Source organism: Carassius carassius, chromosome 26 (genome assembly GCF_963082965.1).
Source record: "Carassius carassius chromosome 26, fCarCar2.1, whole genome shotgun sequence".
Classification (NCBI taxonomy): Eukaryota; Metazoa; Chordata; class Actinopteri; order Cypriniformes; family Cyprinidae; genus Carassius; species Carassius carassius.
Genome location: NC_081780.1, coordinates 21,510,969 through 21,527,582, shown reverse-complemented (window position 1 = coordinate 21,527,582; position 16,614 = coordinate 21,510,969). Strand labels below are relative to the sequence as shown.

The 16,614-nt window shown below is 38.0% G+C and overlaps 1 protein-coding gene across 1 annotated transcript in view; it reads right to left on the bottom strand.

Moving 5' to 3' along the window:
- Positions 1 to 4,060: 4,060 nt before the first annotated feature.
- LOC132105965 (gastrula zinc finger protein XlCGF57.1-like) overlaps positions 4,061 to 16,614 on the bottom strand; it is a 33,063-nt gene continuing 20,509 nt past the window's right edge. The window contains exon 3 of the mRNA XM_059511542.1: positions 4,061 to 5,724. Coding sequence (XP_059367525.1) covers positions 4,133 to 5,724 — 1,592 coding nt within the window. The 3' untranslated portion in view covers positions 4,061 to 4,132. The remainder of the gene's footprint in view (positions 5,725 to 16,614) is intronic.

Here is a 16,614-nt window from a genome sequence, read left to right as displayed (position 1 = left end):
AGCACAAGTTGCTTGAAGTCCAGAGTAAAGTTTCCACAGTCTATGATGATTTGGGTGCAATGTCATCTGGTGGTGTTGGTCCATTGTGTTTTTTGAAAACCAAAGTCACTGTACCTTCTGCTGCCCAGCTTTTTGAAGATGCTGATTTCATTTTCCAGCAGGATTTTGCACCTGCCCACACTGCCAAAAGCACCAAAAGTTGGTTAAATGACCATATGTTGTGTTGGTGTGCTTGACTGGCCAGCAAACTCACCAGACCTGAACCCCATAGATAATCTATGAGAATGAGAAACCAAAAAAATGCAGATGAGCTGAAGGCCACTGTCAAAGAAACCTGGGCTTCCATACCACCTCAGCAATGCCACAAACGGATCACCTCCACGCCACGCTGAACTGAGGCAGTAATTAGAGCAAAAGGAGCCCCTATTAAGTATTGAGTACATGTACATCAAATTAACATACTTTCCAGAAGGCCAACAATTCACTATAAATGTTTTTTTTTATTTTTTTATTGTTCTTATGAGTATTCTAATTCGTTAAGATATTGGTGGGTTTTTGTTATATGTGAGCCAAAATCATCACAAATTAAACTACTTCAGTCTGTGTGCATTTAATTTATTTAATACACGAGTTTCACAATTTGAGTTGAATTACTGAAATAAATAAACTTTTCCACGACATTCTAATTTGAGATGCACCTGTATATGTCTCTAAGTAAATTCATCTTTGGACTATAATCCTTTATTGACAATGTTCAGTAAATCTATGTGAACACAAATAAACCGCTGCTGACGTTACTGAATATGAATGCGTGGTGAATAAATATCAAATATCGAAGCTAGAGTCTTTAATTCTTTATACTGATAGCACAGTTTGTCCAGAGTGTGATGTTTAACGTGCTGTGACAGTAAAACAACAATAATCTGGGGCCGTTGCGTTCTTTAACCGGAAAGGGGTTAAGGTTAAAAAAAACATTATTTTCCATATAATGCACATTATTGTTTCTCATCTATGCCCAACCTTCTGAAACGCGTCGATTTTTACAAGGCTCATCAGTCTGAAAAAGGTGTGCTCTGATCGGCCAGCTATCCAGTGCATTGTGATTGGGTGAATGCCTCAAGCATGTAACGGAAATGTTACACCCCTTAACATATGCCGTCTCCAAGGCCAGCAGCATGAGACTCAGTTAAGCTGCTCTGCTCGTGCACATCCCATCATCGGTTCTCTTTTAGAAGTTCAATCCATGTACAGTGTGACAGGAGTAACCGAGTAACTCGGGATATTGGTTTATTTTGGATCAGAGGGAGTGTAAGGCACGTTAAAAACTGAATAACTTAAGTTTGAACTGCCAAGCTTTAAAGAAACAGCCGTTGTGCCACAGATGCATTGCAAGAGGAAACAGTCCTCATCCTATAAAATGCGCAGCACACATCTGAATATTTGGGTTGGACTGTTCTCTTAATGTTGAAATACAACTTAACCACTGATTTCTAGTCATGTCCTCTTTTGGAAGGCCAAACTAGTAGTTTAACAATAAAACACACAGCAACTCCACGACATGGCAGCGGGGGCAACAGGGAGAATAAAAGTTAAGCCATCTTTCTTAGCATGAACATTTGGGAGGCGTTATGCAAATCTTCCCACATAGTGAAGTGGAGATGTGGGGGCATGTCTTTTAAAATTGTTAAAATTGAAAAGTTCAAATTGAATTGAATATGACCCATTTAAAATCAACCTGCAACCTACCTTGACACACTTCCCACATCTTTTTTCAAAAGTGTGCTGAACTGTTTAGAATCAGATCTCTTAGAAGTGGTGAATGCCTCACTTCTTTCCGGGACTTTTCCAAACTTCCTGAAAAGTCGTTAAGACCCTTCTGAAAAAGAGCCGTTTTGATAGCACCATGTTGAGCAATTATAGACCAATATCAAATCTTCCTTTTATAGGCAAGATTATTGTGTTTAGTCAGCTGAACCACTACTTAAAATCAAATGGATACCTGGACGTATTCAGTATGGTTTCCGACCAAATCAGAAACAGCACAGAGACAGTGCTCAAAGATAATAAATGCTATTCGCTTCTACATATCATCATAACATAATTGTAGAGAGACTGGAAAACTTGGTCGGGCTTTCTGGGATGGTCCTTAAATTGTTTAGGTCATACTTAGAAGGAAGAGTTGGTTATGTGAGAATAGAAGAGCATAAATCTAAGGCCGATTATCAACAGGAAAACTGTTTTTTTTTTTACCAACATGTTTGGGCACTTTCCCACTGAGAATGGGTATAAAAAAAATTATATCTGAATACTTAACATCAGTCGTGGGCCCTGTGTTTCATCTGATTGCCTGTCGACAGAAACATTGCTCAAAAAGTCATTAACTTTTGGAAACAAAGATGAAGTTCTTAAGGTGAATGCATACCTGGGCCCGCTAAGAGTTGAAACTTTTTAGAAATTTTAATGTTTCCTCTTAAAAAAGATCCTAGTAAAGAAAAAAGTAATTCAGAAAGCATCTTAACCCTTAAAAGACATCGCCTTAACCCTTAAAGTCCAAAATTGTTAGGAGTACAGACAAGGACATTTAAGAGGCTTAAGAGTTTCTTTAGCAGTGGAGAAAATGGAGGAAACATGAAGAGGGAGAAGAAATGTGTTGGATAATGCATAAAGAAACTTGTTCATGCCTTTATCACCAGCAGCGGTGGACTACTGTGATGGCCTCCTCACCGGCCTTCCCAAGAAGGCTATTAGATAGCTGCAGCTCATACAGAATGCTGCTGTCAGAATTCTAACTAGAACCAGAAAATCTGAGCATATCTAACGCATTCTCATCCCAAGGCGTCATATACTGACCCTCTTGACATTTCGTCAACATCCTACGCATATGGCACCCTCTAGCGTCAATATGAGACACAGATTATGGGTTAAGGTTAGGGTTAGGGTTAGACCGCTAGGAGGCGCCTTCTGGCCCATTTTTATCTGCTTCTAATATTGACGTTAGAGGGTGCCATGTGCGTAGGATGTTGACGAAATGTCAAAAGGGTCAGTATATGACGCCTCGGGATGAGAACGGTCTGGCATATCACACCAGTCCTCAGTATAATTTTCTATTCTTGTATAATTTTCTATTCTTAACTGTTTTAATTAATTTTAAATTAATTTTAAATTATTTTAAAAGCTTTTAAATTCCTTGTTCTATTGTTGTGATTTTTTTATTATTCTTTTTATTCCTTTTATGTAAAGTACTTTGAATTACCATCATGTATGAAATATGCTATCTATTGTAAATAAACTTGCCTTGCCTTTTCTGAAAACCTGAGGCAAATTATCTTCCACCTTCACATCTGTCATGATAATTAGATTATGTTTTACCTTTACAACAATCCATACAACTCACTTTATCTTTGCTTTCATCTTGCTTTATTGATATTATGAATGTCTTAAGCAAACTTACAACATAACAACAGATCCCTTGAGCACAGCGGATGATGCATTCAAGTGGCACTTGATTGATCAAGAATATTCCAATGTACAAATAAGCTTTCCTTTGGTTGCTACATCCTCGTTTTCTTTCCTGCGTCCTTCTCATCCTTGCATCCCAAGGGGGTCGAAGCTAAGACGCAACAAAAGGAAGAAAGGAAAAAAAACATGCACAAATAAGGAAATGAGAAGTGCCTAGCATGTTAATAAGATGAGAAAAGTTATTCAGCCTCAGTCATTAGGAATCCAGTTGTACAGGCAGACAGAGGCAGGGGAAGAGCAGGAAGAAGTCTATTGAATAATCTTAATTGTGTCTTTCTCAATTCTCAATGTTCAAACAGCTGAAACACTGAAATGGACACATGCCTTATCTTTACCTTATGAATACAATCTTAAGACTACATATAAAAAAGAAAAAAAAAACAGAGTAAAATTAACAAGAACAAACATGGGAAATAAGAAAGATGAGTGTTTGTTCTTTTCGGTTCACGCAAAAAGAGGACAACGAAAATGGCCAGTGGCAAGAGTTATTAAAACAAATGTTTGGAGAGATGCTGCTATACAGTGGAAAGAGGATGCCTACCAAAGCTGATCAATATATGAAACGACAGGAAAGGAATCACATTTGAGCAGAAAATTCAAATTTTGGCTACATTCAGCTGCGGTGTGAACGGAGCCTTGATTTCATACAGACACGTATTTTTTGGTGCCATTTAAAATTTCTGAGCCATTTAAAACTCTTTCCACACAAGAAACACAAATAGGGTCTTACATCTGCATGGCTTTTCAGGTGTATCTTTAAGAGAGATGGCAAAAGAAATGTTGTATTACACTGATCACAATTAAGTCGCCTTCTTCCAGGGTGAATGGGCAGGGGATATTTTAAATGGCTCCTTTTTGTTAACTTCTTGTCAGACTGCAGTTTCTCTACAGAATGAGTTTGTAAATGGCGCTTCAGATCTCTTTGGTATGTGAAACTGTCCTTACACTCAAAACATGAGAATGGCTTTTCTCCAGTGTGAAGTCTTGTGTGAGTCTGGAGGCTTACATTATGTCTGAAACTCTTTCCACACTGTTTGCATGTGAATGGCTTTTCTCCCGTGTGAAGTCTCATGTGAGTCTTCAGGTTTCCTTTAAGTTTGAAACACTTCCCACAGTGATTGCAAATGAAAAGCTTCTCTCCGATGTGAGTTATTACATGATCTTTAAGGTGTTTACTGTCTGTAAACTTTGTTCCACACCGCTGACATTTAAAACTGTTCTCTCTTGAATGAATCCTCATATGGTACATAAGGGTTACTTTACATCTGAAATTCTTTCCACACTGACCACATAAGAACGGCTTCTCCCCAGTATGAATTCTCATGTGAGCCTGTAGATTTCCTTTTTGTGAGAAGCTCTTCCCACACAGTTTGCATGTGAAAGGGCACTCTCCAGTGTGAGTTCTCATGTGGGCATTGAGGGTTGATTTGTATGTGAAACTCTTACTGCACAAAGAGCATGTGTAAGGCTTCTCTCCCGTGTGAAGTCTTAAGTGAGTCTTAAGGCTTACATTATGACCGAAACACTTTCCACAGTAATGGCACATGAAAGGCTTCTCTCCGGTGTGAATTCTCATGTGCGTCTTAAGGTTTCTATTGAATTTGAAACCCTTTCCACACTGCTGGCATGTGAAAGGCTTCTCTCCAGAGTGAATTATTACATGCCTGTTAAGATGATCCATGTCTGGGAAACTCATTCCACACTGGTTACATTTAAAACATTTTTTTCTTGAATGAATTCTCATGTGGCTATTAAGACCAATTTTACGTGTGAAACTCTTTTCACACTGATCACATGTGAACGGCTTCTCTCCTGTGTGATTGTTCATGTGATATCTAAGGTTTAGTTCTCGTATGAAGCTTTTTCCACACAGTCCACATGTGAAAGGCTTCTCTCTCTTTCCAGAGTGAATTCTCATATGGCTTTTGAGATTTCCTTTCTCAGTAAAACTCTTTCCACACTGTTGGCAGGTGAAAGAGCTCTCTTCATTGTGAATTCTCATGTGAACTTCAAGGTTTCCATGTTGATTGAAACTCTTACCACACTGAACGCAGGTGAAATAACTCCTAGTTGCTTTCTTTTGAGCTCTTTCTCTTGATGAAGTATTTTTAGTATGTGGGGATTTTCCTCCAATCATAAGAAGCTTCTCATCTTTCTCTTCTATTTCATTCAGTTCTTGACTCTCCTCTTTCAGCACTAACAGGCCTAGGTCAAAAATAAAAAATACAAGTTAAAGTTCAGTTTAATGGCACAGTACAACAGACAGCAAAACATTTAAACCAATGTTTTCAACCTGTGGGCTACGCATTGGTCGTGATGGTATGGCAGGTGGGCTGCCAATTACTATTAAAATAAATAATAATATTGTTCATATATGTTAACATGTCTAAGTCATAACATAAAAACATAATTTCATATATATATATAACTAAATAACAAAAAATAAATATTAAACTGTAACTATGCTTCCACTATTCGAGCTCGCTGATTGGTTTAAGAATAAACTGCCAATTTATCTTAGATATTTTTGCTGTATATGCTACAGAACAACAGCAGTTGTGCCAAGCGGTGCCAGTCCGAGTTATTTTCTGTTCATTGCCAGGTCATTCAATAAAGACAGTTAACAATCTAGCTTCTGAGTACTAAGTTATTAACCCAACAATAGTGGGGTTATTTTTTTTGCAGTGGGCCACGCAAACATACGTGTTTGCTGCGAGTTGAAAAAGGTTGGAAACCACTGATTTAAACTATAAAAACCAACATGTTTGCTAGCTCCTACATTGACTAAGTACATGAAAGAGGAGATTCTTTTTGGATAAATTTACCATTACATCACTTACTCACCAATGGGTCCTCTGCAGTAAATGAGTGCCATTAGAATGGGAGTTCAAACTGCTGATTATAACACAATAATCCACACTGTTACGAATGAATTTCTATTTCTTAATTGTTTCGAGTACAAGTGGAAGTGACCACTCGTTAATTTTTGTGAGTAACAAACAAGTCTAAGTGGTACCATTTTCTGTCGTCTTGGTGAGTAAAATTTACTCCTATTTTTGTCTTGCTGATTTAAAGTGTAAAGCAGTAACAAACATTAATAATGGAGTTAGATGTTGGATAATTTATTTCAAAACACACTATACAGCACTTTGATGCATTTCGAAAAAAAAATCTAATACAGATTGCTGAAATTTTGAAGGTTTCTGTATTAAGTTCTGCACCTAAGCAGGTGGTTAAAGTTGAAGTTTGTGCTAAATTGGTTGAGCATGGTTTTGGCTGATGTGGATCGCGAAATTGAAAAAAAGTGTTGTTTATGAGACTGCTAAAACTAATCCGACATCTCAATCAGATCCGTTGTGCTTGTCAAAAGTAAAAGAAGTGGAGTTACAGATAAAACGTCAATAACATGAGAATCGTATGTTGCATTTACGTGAGTTAGAGATGGTGCACAAGGAAAAGGAAAGAGTGTGCGTTTACAGCAGTGAAAAAAAAATTCACACACTCTAGGTATCCTTAACTGTGTAAAAGTTTATATATAGACAATTAATCTTAAATACATCATCATAAACAGTGAAAGAAATCTGAGAGATTTCTCTGTGTAAAGCAGATACTCATACACTGAATACAAATTATGGCCCCAATAAAATTAAACAAATACTTTGTCAATTTAAATAATTACAAATTTGTTAGATTTTAATAAAGAATTCTTAATTATAATTAAGCAAATTACATGTATTTTGAACCAAGCTTTGTGAATTAAAGTCTAGAAAGAATAAGTATGCATGTAAATGCACCATTTCCTTGGCGTCAAAGGGAGTTTCCAGCCAAATAGTGTCTATTTACACTAATGATGCTTTTCCACTGTGTGGTACGACTCGGCTCAGCACAGTTCAGTACGGTTATGCACGGTTTGCATTTCTACTGTAGTTTAGTATCGCTTTAGAGTGGACAGGTTTATTCACATCATTATAATTGTGCGGCCTCTAACTGCCACAAATAAAAAAAATATATATATTTTTCATTCCACATCACCCCATTAAAGCTCTTGCTGGATCCGCTCCTCTGCTATCAATTAAAGAAAAGTATGTACTTTCGCAACAGACAACGAAACTTTTGGGTTGTTAAAAAAAGGTGCGCTTGTTCAAAACAGTTGCGTTTGATCCTTCATTGGCTGTGTTTATTTAAATCTAGCGGTTCTTTTGTGTTGCAGGTTCAGTGACGCAGGTAGTGACGATTCTCATACGTTTTGGAAATGGTACAGTTCACTTGGAACCTCAACCAAGGTTGTACTAAAAAAAAGTACAAAGTACTAGGTACTGTACCCAGTGGAAAACCCCCCAGAAGTGAACCGTACCAAGGTGTACCATGCAGTGGAAAAGAGCTATAAGTGCAAATAGCCAACCTTGTTGGAAGAGACTATTTACAACAACTCCGCTCACCAGCGTGTGATTGGGCTAGTCACCACCACAAAAGACGCCTGTCATATGGTAAAGTGCATTCTGCAGTATTCACACAATTGACCGTTTCAAATCTGTCTTTTGCCAAACTTTTTCCCCTTCCTTTTCAAATATCATATCACATTGCAAAGGCATTTATTTTCAATAAAAAATGAAGGAAATAATCAAAAAGTTAAAGTATTAGGTATGGTCAGGGTAGGAAGGGCTTGATTGTCCTAATAAGGTGTCATTCATTTAATAACTTTAATTAAATATATATGATTTACGCTCAATAAATTATTGTTTTATAATGTACTACAGTATGGAGGTGCAGATAATTGCCACTAGTATAGTAAGTAGTATAAACAGCTAAAAAAAAACTGCTATTTTAACAGTGTAAATATAATTTATAGCTATTTGTACTTACTGTAAACGGCATCAATTACTAATAAGCCCCATTCAAACCAAGAACGATAACTATAAAGATAACTATATTATTGTCCACATCAGCAGATGATATCGTCTGTTTATTCGAAGGTTACGCTCATCTGCCACTTTCAATTCTCGAGCTTTATACAGCAGGATTGATTTTGATCATTATAATAAGACGGATATAGCCTACTTGCATTGTAACCCAAATAAATAAGGTATTTTCCCTCTTTTAAAAGAAATGCTGTTCATTTTATTTAATCAAAACACAGGAACAATAAAGACAAACTCACTTATAGTTGCAAGCAGAAATATTCAACCCCCTCACCTCAAAAGACATTATAGTGATGTTGATAAAAGTTAATGAAAATCAATGAAAAAAAAAACTTGTGAAAAAATATATATATATATTGATACATATGAGTTATTTTGACAACAGAAGTTGACTTAAATTTGAAGTTCAAATGAAAACTGTAACTCTTGTAACACATGAGCATGTGAAGTATTATTCAACCCCTAGCTTCAGTACCTTTAGGAGTGTCCTTTATTTTTTATAACTTCTAACAAACGGTTTCGACAAGTGCTGACAAGCTTCTTAAACCTCTCGATTGGAATCTTTGCCCATTCTTTGCAAAAGTCTGTACCTCAGTGATGTTTGATGGCTTCCGTGATGCAACTGCTTTCTTTAAATCCCAGATTTTCAATTGGATTTAAATCTGGTGACTGAGAAGGCCACTCCAGGATGTTCCAGCATCGTTTCCCCAAACAAGCTTTAGTTGATTTGGAGGTGTGCTTGGGATCATTGTCTTGCTGGAAGATCCAATGATCACCAAGGTTTAATTTGTCAAAAGAAGGCATCACGTTCTTCTTTAAAATGACCTGGTATTTCTGGGAATCCATGATGCCAGGTACATGATCAAGATTGCCAGTTCCTGCCGCAGAAAAACAGCCCCACGTCATTAATGACCCAACTCTGTGCTTGACTGTGGGGATGGTATTCTTTTTGTCATAAGCCTGACCTTGTGCACGCCAGACGTAATGCTGTTCCTTATGTCCAAAAAGTTCCAGTTTGGTTTCATCAGTTCATAGAACTGTCTCCCAGAACTCTGTAGTTTTATCCAAATTCCTCCTGGCATATTCTAGTCGACTCCTAATGTTCCTTGAGGTCAAGAGTGGAGTGTGTCTTGGGGTCTGGCCATGAAGTCCTTGCTTATTCAGTGCACATCTTATAGTTGCCACTGAAGCACTTGTACCAGCCTTCATCAGGTCATCCTGTAGCTGTCTTGCAGTCACACAGGGGTTTTTCTTAGCTGTCCTGACTAAGTTGCTAAGGGCCCTTGATGAAACTGTGGGCTTTCTTCCAAGGCCAGGCAGGTTTGCAGCTGTTCCATAAGTTCAAACTTCCTTATAATGCTCCCAGTGGTGTCTCTTGGAATGTTAAATATTTTGGAAATTTTATACCCAAGGCCCTTCAGATGTGATTAAATAATCTCCTCTTTCAGCTTTTGTGGAAGCTCCTTTGTCTTTCCCATGATTGAAACTCGCCTTGAAAACTTTCATGGCTGGGGTTTATATATGCATCACAGCTGAAGCAAATGAAGGATCGATATGGAGTTCCCAAAGGCTTAATGATGTTTCAGCTCCACTTCAAGGCCATAAAAACTGTCAGAAAGCTTTAAAAATAACAATATTGTATAGGGGTTGAATAATTGTGACATGGCTATCTTAATAAAATATACTGTTACACAAATACTACATAATACATTTTCTGTGTTGATTTTATGCAACACTTAAGTTAGTGGGATAGTTCACCCAAAAATGAAAATTATGTCATTAATGACTCACCCTCATGTCCATGAGACCTCCGTTCATCTTCGGAACACAGTTTAAGATATTTTAGATTTAGTCTGAGAGCTTTCTGTCCCTCCATTGAAAACCTATGTACGGTATACTGTCCAAGTCCAGAAAGGTAATAAAAACATCATCAAAGTAGTCCATGTGACATCAGAGGGTCAGCTAGGATTTGTTGAAGCATCAAAAATACATTTTGGTCCAAAAATAACAAAAACTACGACTTTATTCAGCATTTTCTTCTCTTCCAGGTTCTGTTGTGGGAGCGTTCAAGTGTAGTGATATCTGGTTCGCGAACAATTCATTTGATTTAACCGGTTCTTCTTTAACCAGTCCACCAAATTGAACTGAATCGTTTGAAACTGTTCAGGTCTCCAGTAAGCATTAATCCACAAATGACTTAAACTGTGAACTTTTTAAATGTGGCTGACACTCCCTCTGAGTTAAAATAAACCAATATCCCGCAATATGAAATGCTGTGAAGAGAGAACTGAAGATGAACACCGAGCCGAGCCAGATAAAGAACGAAAAATGTACTCGTTCTCGAGTCAAGAACCGGTTGCATCAGTTTTCGGATCACCAGTAGTGATGTGAAGTTCGGCTCTTTCGGACAGTTCGATTCAATAAACCGGTTGAAGAAAACAGTTCACCGGTTCTTTTGCGCTCTACGTAATGACGTCATTGGTGATGATTACCCTTCATTCAAGCCTTCGGTTTACGCGCGCTCATAACATTAGCACAGAATCAGTTCAGAATCAATCACCAAAAGAATCAGTTCGGTTTAGATGCACTGCGTGTCAGTCTGCTTCACACTGAATCACGCATGCGCAGTATCATCAGCTCCTTGGTTCTCGAATCGGACACGTCCAACAGAAACGGTTCTTAACTCGAGAATGAGTCAATCGTTCGTTATCTGGCTCGGCTTCGTTATCTGGCTCGGCATCTTCAGTTCTCTCTTCACAGCAGTTCAGTCAGTGTATTGTTTGAGTAAATGAATTACTCAAGGATATTGGTTTACTTTAACGGCGTGATTCAGTGTGGAGGGACAGAAAGCTCTCAGACTAAATCTAAAATATCTTAAACTGTGTTCAGAAGATGAACGGATTTCTTATGGGTTTGGAATGACATGAGGGTGTCATTAATGACAATTTAAATTTTTGGGTGAACTATCCCTTTAACCCATAAAGTCACCCAAAGCAGAATCCTGCCCTTTGAAAAGATTTTTATTCGTAATTCCTTAAAACTCTTTGGGGGCTGAATATTTCTAATTGCAACTGTATATGTAATATTTATCTGCTAAATTAAAGTGCTTTGTCATGTTGGTAGTGACACCTCTCTTGCAAAATGGTTAGCTTATCACAAATATTATACTGCTTATATCAAAAAGTGCATTGATGATGTTACAATCAGCAAGACCATCACCACACATGCAAACCAGAAGCCGTGGATGAAAGCAGAGGTTCGTGGGCTGCTAAAGACCAGAGATGAAGCATTCAGATCAGGAGATAAAGCAGCCCTCAAATCAGCAAGAGCCAATCTGTCCCGTGGCATCAAAAATGCAAAAAGGTCATATGCTCAAAATTTTTTTAAAAATCACTTTACAGACAGCAGACACACAGAGCCTCTGGCAAGCCATTCAGACCATCACTGACTAGAAGTCCCCACCACAGGCCTGTGATAATGACACATCCCTCCTGGATGCACTCGACCACTTATATTCACGGTTTGACATGCAAAATGATACACCTGCACAAAAAACTGGCCATACCTCCCAATGACTCCCTATCTAGGATTAACCCACGCAAGGCTGCAGGTCCTGACAACATATCTGTCCGTGTACTGAAAGACTTTGCTGCACAGCTGACAGATGTCCTAACAGATATCTTCAACAACTTGCTGATCCAGGCAGTCATCTCCATGCCTCAAATCCACAACAATCATAGTGGTACCAAACAAATCACCTGTGTCCTGTCTAAATGACTACCGTCCTATAGCACTGACTCCATTTATGATGAAATGCTTTGAGAGGTTAGTCATGAACAACATCAAAACCAGCTTTCCCAACACAATCAATCCGCTCCAGTTCGCATACAGTCCAATCCGCTCTACAGATGATGCAATTTCCTACCTGGCTCTTAACCACCTAGAAAATAAAGACTCCTATGTAAGAATGATGTTCATCGACTTCAGCTCAGCATTCAACACAAAAATCCCAACAACAGCTCATTAGTAAACTAAACCTGCTGGGCCTAAATACCTCCCTCTGTAATTGGATCCTGGACTTTCTAACTGGAAGACCTCAGTCAGTCAATGTCAGCCACAACACCTCGAACACTGCCACACTGAGCACAGGTGCCCCACAAGGGTGTGTGCTTAGCCCGCTGCTCTTCACGCTGCTGACCCATGACTGCACAGTTGAGCTCCAATCACATCATCAAGTTCACAGATAAGAAAACTGTGGTAAGTCTTATCAGCAAAAGCGATGAAACACACTGCAGAGAGGAAGTGGCATAGCTGGTTGAGTGTGGTGGTACTAACTTCCTGTCCCTCAATGTGGGCAAGACAAAGTAGATTGTGATGGACATCAGTAGAAACTCCGCTGACCACCCCGTTAAATAAACTCTGTTAAATACTTGGGATTGCACATCACAGAGAATCTCACTTGGACCACCATCACCATGTCACTCTCCAAAAAGGCACAACAGCGCCTACACTTTCTCCACTGGCTGAAAAGTGCAAGTCTCCCTCCACCCATCCTAACCACATTCTACAGGGGCACCAATTAGAGCATGCTGACCAGCTGCATCACTGTCTGGTATGGAAACTGTAATGCTGCTGACCGCAAGACCCTCCAGAGGACAGTGAACACAACTGCAAAGATCATCAGTTTTGAGCTGCACGCGCTGAAGATGACCAGTAGAGTGAGCATTTGATAGTACGTTTTTAATCAATAGGATTAAACTCATAATTTCATGTAGAATACGCTTTGTTATTTATACAACATAATGTTAATATTAGGACTTCTAGGCTATCTGCGAAAAGAGCCAGAATGCAAATGAACATATTTGCGAGGCTCTGAGTGAACTCATTTTGTGGACGCGTTCTTCACGAAACAATGTGCAGAAACACAGCAGCCAAACTCTAAAAATTCACAGCGTTTTATTATAATGGTGTTCTCATTATAATGGTATGGGTGTGACAGTCCAGTTATAGTTATTAATATTCTGCATTGTACTTTGACCTGCTTGCGCTGTGCGTTGAAGGGATATCACCATAGTACTACAATGAAGCACTTGACTCAAAACCAAATGAATCTTATATCAGGTAAATAATATACCCACTATATATATATATATATATATATATACACCGGCTGAAATGTTTTGAAATCACTTGTACCCTACCTGTTAGAAAAATCCAGTCTCTGCCTGTGTCAGTTTGAGTCTTGGTAAAGTTTTAAATCCCTGCCGCCAAGATGCTCCTCTGTCGGTCATGGATTATGTAAAGTGAAACACAAATCTATAGGGGTGGTTGGATTTATTCACGCACTTAAAAATATTTATTTGAAGCTTTTCAGATTCTTATTCACTGCTTTGTCATAATGGGCTGCATTTTAACTTATTGGGAGAAAACCACAAGTTCTATGTGAAATCAGACATTTGAGCACTCACATTTAGTCAGAATGGCATAATCATAAGAGGCAGCAAATATTCGACTATGAGATTGGTAGTCAAATCAGGCTACTCGAATCGAAGCATCGTTTCTATTTGGGGTCACCCCTAGCCAACAGTATTGCAAAGGACCCCACCAATAGTTTTTTGTTGTTTTAAGTTTTGCAATTAAAAATAAGAAACAAAGAAACAAATTACAAAAAAAAGACAATAACAGAAAGATTTACAGTTACAGCAGGTTTAAATGTAGTTAAAAAAAAAGTAATAGAAATTGAATGATCAAGTGATCAAGTTTAAGGCACTGCATAAACTTGTATATGTGCATCTCAATAAATTAGAATGTTGTAGAAAAGTTCATTTATTTCAGTAATTCAAACTCAAATAGTGAAACTTGTGTATTAAATAAATAAAATGCACACAGACTGAAGTAGTTTAAATCTATGGTTCTTTCAATTGTGATGATTTTGTATCACATTTAACAAAAACCCACCAATCTCAACAAATTAGAATATGGTGACATGCCAATCAACCGAGAGAACCTCAGTGTCAAGTCAAACTGAAATAAGTGAAAAAAAATTAAATAAATAATAATAATAATTCATCAGTCAATCAGAGTGAGAGACGGTAGAAAAAAAAGTCTGCTGTCGCGTGAGACGAGACGGACACAACTTCTCTGCCAAAACTTAAAGCTGGAAGCCAGGAAAGTGCACAAACATACAAATCATCATCATATCCCGGAGTGGCAGCTGGTGAGAACCAAGGTTTTTATAGTTTTGCATTTTTCATTAGTTTTTATTTTTATTTCGTTTTGACTTTTTGTTTTCAAATTCAGTTTAATTTTAATTAGATTTTAAAGTGGGTTTGCTAGTTTATTTTTTAGTTTTAGTTTTTATTAATTTAGTGTTAGTTTTAGTATTTTTTTGTAATTTGAGTTATTTGTCAGGGGCAAGATTCAAAAAGGTCAGAAAAAGTATTGTGTAATAACTCAACAAAAACATAATACAATTTTAGAAAATATTCATTCAAAAATAAAACCAGTACATAAAATGTACATATGGGCACAAATATGTAAACAGTCTCAACACTCTGCAGTTAGTTAGCGCAGTAATTACCAGAAGGTCGCTGGTTCGTGTCTCTGTGCTGGCAGGAGTTGTAGGTGAGAGGGAGTGAATGAACAGTGCTCTCCTTCCACCCCTCAATACTGATGGCTGAGGTGCTCTTGAGCAAGGCACTGAACCCCCAGTTGCTCCCCGGCGCTGGATCTATTGCTGCCTACTGCTCTTGGTATGTGTTCACTGAGCACTGCTGTGTGTGTGCACTTGGGCTTAATGCAGAGCACCAATTCAGAGTATGGGTTACCATACTTGGCAAATGTCACGACTTTAACTTTTTCACTTAGTGCAAAATGTGTTAGTGACGGGTGTCAGTAAAAAACCTAAAGAGCTATAGTCTAGATGGAAATGGGTCCGTTTTCATTTTCAGAATCTGCCAGGTACCAAGATTAAATAATGTCCCAAAGTGACATCTTTTTTAACCCTTTGCTGCACCCAACCGGAACCCGAAAAATAAAAATGATATAGAAAGTGGCATAACATTAGAAGTAAACATAATACAGAGACAACTGAACACATTTTCCCATACAATTCTGACCCCAGGAATTTAATGGAATTGTTATCTTTGACATTTGACAACATATTGACCTTATTTCTGGACAAAAATAGCAAAAAAAAAATGGCCAAAGATGTGTAGAGGAAAAACTATTTTTTCATTTTTTTCTCAAGCGCATAGGGTGATTTTTTTCCCCCACAACCTGTCATTTCTTTATCATACAAGTGTCTATTTTAAGATTAAATTGGGTACCAAGCTGAAATAATGTCCAAAATGCTTTATTTTTAACCCTTTGCACCAAACCTGAAAAATCTAAATATGATATAAAGTGACATAACTTTTGATGTAAACAACTCACAGAGACAAATGGACACATTTTTCAATACAATTCTGACTCCAGAAATGTAATGGAATTGTTGTGTTTGACATTTGACAACATATTGACTTTTTTTTTTATGGCCAAAAAATAAATAATAAAAGTTGACCTGAACTACTTATCTTCCTCATCATCACTGAAGAGATCTTCTATTTCTACCAGCACTTCATCCTCATCATTATGTTCATACTCTCCATCCTCTTCACCCACAGACAAGTTGTTGCTGTTGTTGGAACCAGCTGCCTGCTCTTCTGACTCTGCTCTCTGAGCCAGAACATCAACAAGTGAAGGAGGGTGGATGGGTCCAATTGTCCAAACAGGTTCCAACACTTCCAACTCTGTAGTTGGCTCTCTGTACATGAAATCTCTAACTAGCGAGGTAATAACAGCGCTGTTTAGAGATGCTGCTGCAGCCTAAATCACACAAGCTCTCTCTCTCTCTGGCTCTCTTTCTAATAACTTCATTAATAACTGCATTATAATGCTATCAACGTCTCAAGCCTCCGTCACCAGCTTTAAAATGACCAGCAACAGATGCAGAAAAAATAATCCTACTCACAATAGCAATTTAAGTACAAAAACCAAACGAATCCCTTTAAATATATCACCAGATCGATGTCTTGTGGTGTGGTAACCGTAGTATAAGCAGAATAATTGACTCCGCTTCGCATCGTGACCGCATCACCATCTCGGGTGTGCATTATTTTTCTAATAATACAATGGC